Source organism: Lactuca virosa, chromosome 9 (assembly GCF_052849685.1).
Source record: "Lactuca virosa cultivar CGN04683 chromosome 9, Lactuca_virosa_CGN04683_v6, whole genome shotgun sequence".
Lineage (NCBI taxonomy): Eukaryota > Viridiplantae > Streptophyta > Magnoliopsida > Asterales > Asteraceae > Lactuca > Lactuca virosa.
The window spans coordinates 128,979,787-128,989,106 of NC_136434.1; the positions used below are offsets into that span (position 1 = coordinate 128,979,787).

A 9,320-nucleotide genomic window follows, 5' to 3' on the forward strand; every position below is an offset into this window, starting at 1 on the left:
CTACACAATCACGTATACATCCAGATACACACAAAAATTTCCACACTTACATACATAAATATACACATATATTGTGTTTACCTTTTTGTTTGTTTCTCCTATTAGTTGGTTGTCTTTTGCTAAGGTCTCTTCTGTTCTGACGTTTTTTGCCCTGGTGCTCCTATTCCCGTGGAGTTGCTCTCTTACAGCTTAGAGGTTTGGTCTTGAGATCTAACCCCTTGAATACACTTGTTCCTTAGCCATCACAAGTTGTACAGAGCTGTAAATAAGGGAACCAGGAACAAAACAATGTTTAAGCACAGAAAAGGAAAAGTTGTCATCTTCACACTAAGAATTCTCTCATCCATTAATCTTTTTATTGTGGATTTGAAATAGTTGTCCCAACAAGTTTACAAAAAACAAATTCATCATTAAATTTTCCTCTCAATAAAAGACTTTTCACCCACGTAAGCACAAAAATAGACAAATACACACAATACACACACAAATACTCAGACAGATACACAAACCTACATACATGGATACATATATACATACATATAACTACTGTTTCATTATCTTAAAAATCATGAGCAACAGTTGATATAAAAACCACTGTTTCGGCACCAAATAAAAATTAAGAGTGAATATATATTGTAAACAAATGAGTGTGCAATCGAGATTCTTACTTTTTTAGTTTGCATTCCAATTCACTTCAAAATCTCATAGAATAGAAGAACATTTGCTATAGCTGCATATATTACAAGAATAGATGTCAATACAATCAAGTTTTAAGTGTGTTGCACTATTGTATGAAATTAAGGCTTTTCAACACTACTTACAACTGAAATCCTTTCAATTGGCCATTAGCTCGAACATACATCCCATTCCTAAAATTTTAGGAAAAAAGAAGAAGATAGTAAATAATCGATGTTAGATTTCCTGAAAAAAAAAATTCATTTAAAAAACAACAAATAATTGGGAATTTCTCATGGATCGAAATAGAAGAAATACTTTGTAAAAAGTCAAAGCATATATCATGGATCGAAACAGAAGAAAAAGAAACAAACTAACATTCCTCGATTTACCTGAAATAGAAGTCCATAGTAGAAAAAAATTGTCTGTGATTGGATTCTTCATCCTCAAGTTTTAGTAGTTACGGTGAACGGTGGCGAAGGTGGTTTGATTGAACTCTTCATCTTCAACCCCGTTGAGAGTGATCCCACTAAGATCGATAAGGGATAGTTTCCTGGCAAAATCACCGACAACATCTTCATTAAAAAACACTTAAAGGAGATATGCCCGGATTTAAGGGGAAAAGCAATACAATTTTTGATTGGTGGCAATCGTAGCAACAACAGCGACGGACGAAGCAACAGGCGGTTGAGAGCTTCTAGGGCTTCGATCTAACCTCATATCGAAACCATCTGCAGATTGAAGGCAACACAAAATCAGTGGTTTTGAAGGCAACACAACGACTGTGAAATATATTACCCAGAGGACGGAGGTTGAAGAGGGCATCTAGGTTTTCTGATTTTAAGAGAGGGAAGAAGGGGAGCATGTTTTTAGAGAAAGATGGCGATGGTGAGTGGTTGAAGGAAACATTGTGTTGACTGAAATAAGAGAGGAGATGATATATAGAGTGTATCTCCTGTTGACCGATTCGATCGGCTGAATGTGAGGAAATACCCATTTAATTTGACTGATTCGTGTTTTGGAAGAGTTTGTTCAGCTTGAGACCCGCTTAGCTTTGACCTTTTCCGTTTGACCGGATTACTTTATTTTCTAATGCATAAAGTTGTTGTAAATGATGTTTTAAGGGATGTACCTCTTAAAATTCAGCATTTGTAGGTAAATGCTTATTAAGGTATAAAGATATAGTCACACACACATACATGATACAAAGGCGTAAAATAAACATATAATAAAAAGGGATAATGACTTGAGAGGGTAACCAACTATACATTTGCTAATATATTTGTCCACTCAAGTTTTTTTTATGCACTGTTAATCCTTAAAATCGTATTTTTGTTTAAAACATACCATTATTACGTACAATGGCAGGTAAAACTTGTTTGGAGGGGTTTAAGTTCCACCTCCAGCGACATTTCGGGTGTTCCTTATCTCCGACAACCTGTAACGTCCCAAAAATTTCAAATATATTTTTGATTTATAAAGTAAATAAAAAATTAAGCCTTTGCTACAAAAACCATTGAGTAACATTTGTTTGATTGAAATCATACATTATCAGAGTTAAATTTACAAAACAACAGAAACGAACATCTTCAATGCGTGTGTACAGTCTAACCGAGCTCTTCACACGAACGACCTGCAAAATGTTTAATCTACAACTGTAAGCATAAAGCTTAGTGAGTTGTCTAGTATGCCACATATTCCATCATACATACAATGCATCCACACAAAGTGTTCGGCTCTAGCGCTGACCAACTAAATCTCCTATCGACATAAACATACAAAACAATCATACATGGAATAACGGGCCTGCTCCAACCTCTGGTGAATGTTATGGGCCACATCATCGTCTTACAGTCGCATCTTGCCATGGGCCATATTATGGTCTTTCCTTGCAATGTCGAGCGCAAAATCTCGAAATCTAAAGGAGGAAATCGATTTCAGGAACACAACTACAAACGATTTTATCTTCATCTGTGTTCATGTGTTCATCTTCATCTCCCACCTTCGATTAGAAATCCATCTTCTGTTTTCCTGATTTACCCCTGCCATGATCCATAATTTCAGTGACAATAATTTCACAGGTTCAATCCCATTGCTTCCTATGATATCAAGAACAAGGAAGAAGATCGATTGTCCATCCACTGTTTGTGTAATTTGTGAATGTTTGATGTTCCTAGATGCATCAAAGAATCATTATCCCTAATAAAAAAAACCGTAATATTAGACATTTCGAATATTAACGGACAACATTTTGAAAAGAAAAAAAAGTAGAAATGAGAAAAAAATACAACTTAAATGTTTTTAGTTGGTCCGAAATGTCAATAACAAATACGAAACAACTTATTTAGAACACAATGGTTATTTTTGTAAAATAGATAAAATTTAGTTATTTTTATTAAAAACTTCATTATGCTATCGTTCCAAACAACATGGTAACTGTTGGTATATAAAAACAAAAACGAACAAGGATGAAAGGTCATTGTTTTGTAACAATTAATTGAAGTTGAACCATGAGGAATGGTCTCAAAGCATGGGCTTTGTCCAACTTTTTATGACACCCTTAAAAAAGGAATAAACCTTAGAAGCCAAAAGGACAAGCAAAGACATACAAATCATCGAAATTGTTGTTTCCAAATTCCAACTAGACAAACTGGTTAACAAGAACAACCATTTTTGAGAAAAACTTCTTTAAACCCTTTGGTCATGTTGTATATGTAGTAAAAAGATACCAAATTCGATTATCCTTTTCTATTCCTTCTGAAAATTCTATAAAGTTGCATCTTTTTCCTGTTTAGACAACTAATAAATGTCGTTTAAGAACATGATTGGGTGATAAAACTGTTTCAATTGTATTTTAATTCATTTTGATTCTTTCAATACACACAACACAGCACAATTCTTCTAGAGAGAGAAAGAGGTTCCTCTATTTGACTCGTACCCCCTTTTAAGTTTCCAACTCATTGCTTAGCTTTCAACTCCCACCCAAAATCATCCAAACCTGAAACCCTTCTCCTTTACCTACCTGAAATAGTGAAATCTCACGATTGACGAACAATCGGCAACCAAAATGATGGGGTTTTTGAAAGATGAGAAGAGTAAAAGAGTATTGAGAGGAATCAGAACGGTGTTCTTCTTGATAACCATGATTATATCTTTCCTCATCTTCTCTGCGCCGATACTTGTTGCCGTCGCCGACGTTCTCCTCCCAACTGCTCTGTTCTCAGCTTCACTTTCATCTCCGTCAAACGATCCTTCCTTCCTCCAAACGCTATCATCTCATTTGAGCAATTACGATTTTCGTTACTCGCTTATCGATATCCCTCTCATCTCGATAATCAGATCCGGAATCATTTTATGTATGTTCATCAATCGATTAATGAATTCCAGTACAATTGACATTCGAGTCATCATTGACTATGATCTGAACGCCTGAACGGATGTTTGTGAATTTTCGCAGGTGTATACGGATTGTGCGACGGACATGGACTATCCACGACCACGGGTCCATACTTGGGAATAACGACGGTTTGTTCAGTAGCGTCGTTGTTTTTTGTGTCATTAAAGGCGTCGTACGTGTTCGGCGGCGGAAGTGGTGGTTGTGGAGCGACGGAGGTGGCGTTGTTTGTTTGTTCGCCGGCGTTGGCGATTGGTCACATCGTGGTGGCATATCGGACTAGTTGTAGAGAGCGACGGAAGCTTCTTGTTTACAAAATTGATATCGAAGCTGTAAGTTTTTATTTTTTTATTTTCTATTTATTTTCTAAATTTAAAAATACCAAAATTATACAACTATTCATGCATAATGTACAATCTATAAACCATAAAAATGTCGGATTTAGCAAGATTACAACGAATTTAAATTCAAATTTATTGTATTTAAATGGCTTTAATAATTAAATCCGATGAGAAAATACAAGAAAAAAAAATGCAACTTGCGTTGAGGTGGGTCCTCCGAATTCGGCTTATAAACGGTTTTTTTTGTTTACCTTCTTTGATTATCTCATGAGTTTTTATAAAGAAATATTTGGTATAAATCCAAATGATTTACAAATTATTCTTTCGTATTTATAACATTTATATGATATCAATGAAAACGTTCAATTGTGACTTTATGTATTTATAACATGGAAAGTATTAATATTATATGAGTATTAAATAAATGATATCATTATGAAAGCTAAGTGTATGTGATATATTGGTATAAAATAAGCGATCTTATTTTAATTCCATGTGGAGGGATTTGGTTTTATTTTAATTATTGACATTATTATTCTTGATAATTATTCAAAAAAGTCTAGTAATCAAAACAATTTCGTACAAGTTTTTATTTCAAACTTGTTGACTTTCATTCCCCAAGTTGCATTTTCTAGAAAAGCGTAATTGTTATTTATTTTTATTCATAGTATTTCTAGTCATTTTCAATATAGTTATTGAGTCTCCCAATAAATCGGACATGCCTATATACAAAAAGATAATTTATTTGATAAAGTCAAAGTATAATAGTTAATAGTAATATAAAATATGAAGATAAAAGTATAATAGCTCTTTTATGCTACAAATTAAATATAAAAATAGGAAAAAACAAAAAAGTAAAAAAAAAAAAATTATAATAGTGGTGCTAGCACGACTAGATACTGGCATGATTCAGTTCCTGCTTTACATTCATAATTAATTTTCTAATTATTAATTTGTTTTATTTTATTATTAATTTGAATTTGAAAATTGATTCTTAAAATTAAAATTTTTAAATCTTATTTTAGGTATCAACATTCACATTCAAGAATGGGTTTCAAAGGTACTCCAAGATTCTTCACGATGCAAGAGTCAAAGTCAAACTTCAAAACTAAAACGAAAACCACAACAACACTACGCATCATCAACTTGTACCACATGCATCATCAACTTGTACTATGGTTACGCCAGTTTTGCAGATACAAGTTACAGGTATGCATCATCAACTTGTACCGTATAACAGAACTTTAATAAAATTGGAACTTTTTAAAGTTTACTCAACACAACACCTATTTGGTGTACCTTGTGGCATTATGTCCTCGTGCATTAAGGACTTGTACTGTAGAGCATAAAGAGCCAATTTTGATAAAAACCCCACAGGCGACAGGCATGATTGAGTTGTACGTTACAAGCATTGATGCAGAAAACAGTTGTACATGTCTGCTAAAAGATCTATAAAGAATCTTTATTTGGTCATTTCTGTGCACAACGTGTAGACCCGTTTTTCAGTTGGGCTCGACTTTTTAGGCATCTACGGTTTTTGTAATTTTGTAATTTATTTTATTTTTGTATATGCAGATACTCCTAAGGAGGAATGTAGCTTGATGAGAGAGATATTTGAGATTGATTTTCGGAATGTATGTAAAGATTGTGAGGTTATTGGGAATTTTTTTTATTATAGAAGGAATCGGGGGTACAAGTATCGGGTTTGATCAGTCTCCCATAAAAAAAAACATGTATATAATTTGTTTCATGTTTGTAATTGGATTAGTAGTGGTGGACTGGTGGTGTGGTTCTTATTGGGTGGTTTTAAAATCTTGTTTTCGTATAAATTAGTTGGTTGTGGGCGTGTACATTTTCAAGAAATTACTAAAAGAAAGTCTTGACTTGTTATAAATACATGGCACCTCTTTAAAGGGAATATAGGGTGAGAGTTCTATATGAATATATTAAATAAAAAACAATACGAGTAGCAAGTAACTAAAACGTGGGGAAAAAGAACAAGATATATGTTATAATTTTAAAGAGAAAAAGGAGACCAACACCGTTCTGTTCAACTAACATTGCCTATCTTATCGTTGAATTTATACAAAATATATAATAACAAGGTAACTTCATCTGCAACTTTAGTGGGAAAGGAACGATGCGGTTAAAAATGTTGTTATTAAGCGCGTCTAAATGTACCATAACAGGTAGTAGAAGATGGAAACGGTGATTTTCTGTTTTTTAGGACACTTACCCCAATTGGTTGCATAGTGAGAACTTGTTGTGTCGGAAAACTATTGATCAAGAATGCCCTGCCATTTAAAGATCTAATGCATAGCACCATAAGCAATGTTGCACCCAATTAGAATATGATCAATTGTTTTGATATCAGTGTTGTAGTTATTACGAATTTGGGAATTGATGTTGATGTCCCTGCTGGAGAATGTGTCAGCCACAAGAATACTCTCGAGATAAGCCCTCTAGATGAAACAATTTACTTTGATAAGTACCAAATTTATCAAAGTTGAGGGGCCAAAATAGGGGTTAAACTTGGATTTCAAAATCTTATCATGGCATCAATAGTGAATTACCCATTTGGAGTTATCTTGAATCGAAGTTTGTCTGGACTAAGCCGAAAGGGAAGGTGACGATAAGGTGGTTTATCTCGTTAAGCTCAGTAAGGTTTGTAATGATCACATCATTGGCACGGGGTTTCCAAAACCAAAAAGCAACTAAGATAAGGCATCTATTAGCAACGTTACAATTTTTTTAGGATTCTAGAGCATATACTAGTGGAAATGGGATTGCAAATCATCGGGGCTAATTCAAATGTCCTTCCAAAAGAATGTAGAGCTACATGCTGTTGGGTTTTAGTTCGACAATAGTTTCAAAAACTATAAAATTGGCAAACGGGAGACTTATGATTTAGAACATAACATAAACATTTTATACCCACCAAGGAACATCTTGCAAATTATAGATATATTTAAACACCAACCATAGAAATGATGAAGAAATAACAACCTTTGTTGTTCTTTGGGTTCTCTTGGGGAGGCTTAGAAGTTGATGGAGAATGTGGAACCTTTGAGACACCAACAAGTTACCAACTTGATTTAAGATGCTAGTCTTGTAAAACTCATATAACTCTTAAGCTTGAAGTTTATAACCAAAGTATGAACTTCAAGAGAGTATAAATGCAAGTAATCTTCAAGTGTTCTTAACAAAACAAGAGAGAATGAGGGAGAGCTTAGGAATTTCGAAATTTGCATGTAAAAGAGGACACACAACATGAAAGCCTCTAAGCTAGTTAAAGTGAAGACTTAATCTAAAGGTTCTTAACCATTAATCCCTTTAAACAAGCTTGTCCCCCCATGCTTTCTCCCATACCGATTACTTTTGAATAAATTAACATGAAAACCATACTCTTGTCTTTTGACTCTTATTTTATAAAAATAATAAAAGGAAGAAAATAAAAGCTTTATATTTTATAAACCAAGTTTATAAAATATAAACTTTAACTTTTTGGTAAAAGACAAAAGAATTTTTCTAGTCCAAAATGTTGTGCATGACTTATTAATTCATACCATATGAATTATATATAATGTTACTTGCTAATGAAAATTATTATTTACTAGAAATATATAATTTCCAATTTAATTATAAGAGTTTATTGAATATTTATTAAAATAAATTTCTAATAAATAATCAATTATATCAAGTTGTTGTTAGTGTGACCCATTAGTATCATATGTTAATAAGCAATATCATTTTAATATGATTCTTGAGTAGACTTGTAACATCCGAGATTTCAGGTATGATATTATTCGGTTAGATTCTTGAGGTTTATGGAGTGACTCGACGAGTTGGGAGCCCAACTCGCCGAGTAGGGTCGAGCAGCCGTATGGGATTAAATGAATGAACTCGACGAGTCGGGAGGCAGACTCGCCGAGTTGGTGCTGGGCAGAGAAACCCTAAGTCTCCGAGTTTGTGACCTATTTAAGGGGCCTCAGGACCTCATTTCCGCCTCCATTCACCCTTGAGAGCCTGAGAGAAACCCTTAAACCGTTCTAACCTGTGTGAAGTGAGTGTGTGATCATTTTGGGCAATCTTGGTGCATTTCTATGAAGAAGGATAAAGAGCTTCATGATGGGGAACAAAGGAAGGCAGTGGATCTGTGGTATTAAGTGTTTCAGCTGCTAAGAGAAGGTACACAGTCCTCATCTTGTTCATTCCTTGTATTAGATCTCATTTTGGGAGTTTTAGGGCTTTGCTTCCATCCTTTCGAATCTATGAGTTGAATGAGACATGGTTTGAGGTTGGAAACCTCAGATCTGGACCTCCTAAGGTCCTTAGAGTCTAGGTGTCCCATCTTCAGTCGTTCAAATGAGGGTTGATGAGCTAAATCCTTCATGAAAGGCATGTATTAGCATTTTGGAGAAATAACCTCATGTATGAACGTAAAGATCGAAGCTTTACGTGATTATTGAGCCTTGGGTTGATAGATCTAGTGTTTGGAGTGATAGATCTGATTGAAATCGTCTGAATGAACTTTTGGTCTGAATGAACCCGCCGAGTCAATGAGCCGACTCGACGAGTTAGTTAGGGTTTGTCCCGAATAACTGAATCATGCGATAGCTTGACGAGTTAGGGGTCAACTCGACGAGCTGAGCTGGACTGTCACGAGACTTCTGAGGAAAATAAGTGGACTCGACGAGTCGCAAGGGTGCACTCGGCGAGTCGGGTCAAACATGGACTGTTGACTCGAGTTTGACTTCTGTTGACTTTGGGGCTTTGGTGAACATGAGTAGTAGAGACCATGGAGGGGTAAAATGGTCTTTTATCCACTTCAAAGAGTTAAAGAGAGGAAGAATAGCCTTCGGTCATTAGAGTTGTGATTAGAGTATCACTTAGAGATATTCATCCCTTGT

The 9,320-nt window shown here is 34.7% G+C and overlaps 1 protein-coding gene and 1 long non-coding RNA gene across 2 annotated transcripts; one reads left to right on the forward strand and one right to left on the reverse strand.

Annotated features, from left to right (window-relative positions):
* Nucleotides 1-707: 707 nt before the first annotated feature.
* Nucleotides 708-1,154, reverse strand: LOC145136470 (uncharacterized). The gene is made up of 3 exons (XR_013720479.1): nucleotides 1,068-1,154; nucleotides 822-869; nucleotides 708-730 (listed from the first exon to the last, which is right to left on the reverse strand). It is a non-coding gene; the product is annotated as an uncharacterized LOC145136470 (long non-coding RNA).
* Nucleotides 1,155-3,353: 2,199 nt separating this feature from the next.
* Nucleotides 3,354-6,260, forward strand: LOC145141123 (uncharacterized). Its single transcript, XM_079074458.1, has 4 exons — nucleotides 3,354-4,031; nucleotides 4,133-4,401; nucleotides 5,436-5,619; nucleotides 5,986-6,260. Exons 1-3 carry the CDS (start codon nucleotides 3,743-3,745, stop codon nucleotides 5,520-5,522), a joined length of 645 nt encoding a protein of 214 aa, XP_078930584.1. The 5' UTR covers nucleotides 3,354-3,742; the 3' UTR covers nucleotides 5,523-5,619; nucleotides 5,986-6,260.
* The last annotated feature ends 3,060 nt before the right edge of the window (nucleotides 6,261-9,320 follow it).

Bases quoted from the DNA above. Each gene is read 5' to 3' on its own strand.
- LOC145141123 (XM_079074458.1), top strand. From the start codon at position 3,743: ATGATGGGGTTTTTGAAAGATGAGAAGAGTAAAAGAGTATTGAGAGGA. The intron at 4,032-4,132 runs GTATGTTCATCA...GAATTTTCGCAG, and splicing joins CAGATCCGGAATCATTTTAT to GTGTATACGGATTGTGCGAC. The intron at 4,402-5,435 runs GTAAGTTTTTAT...ATCTTATTTTAG, and splicing joins ACAAAATTGATATCGAAGCT to GTATCAACATTCACATTCAA.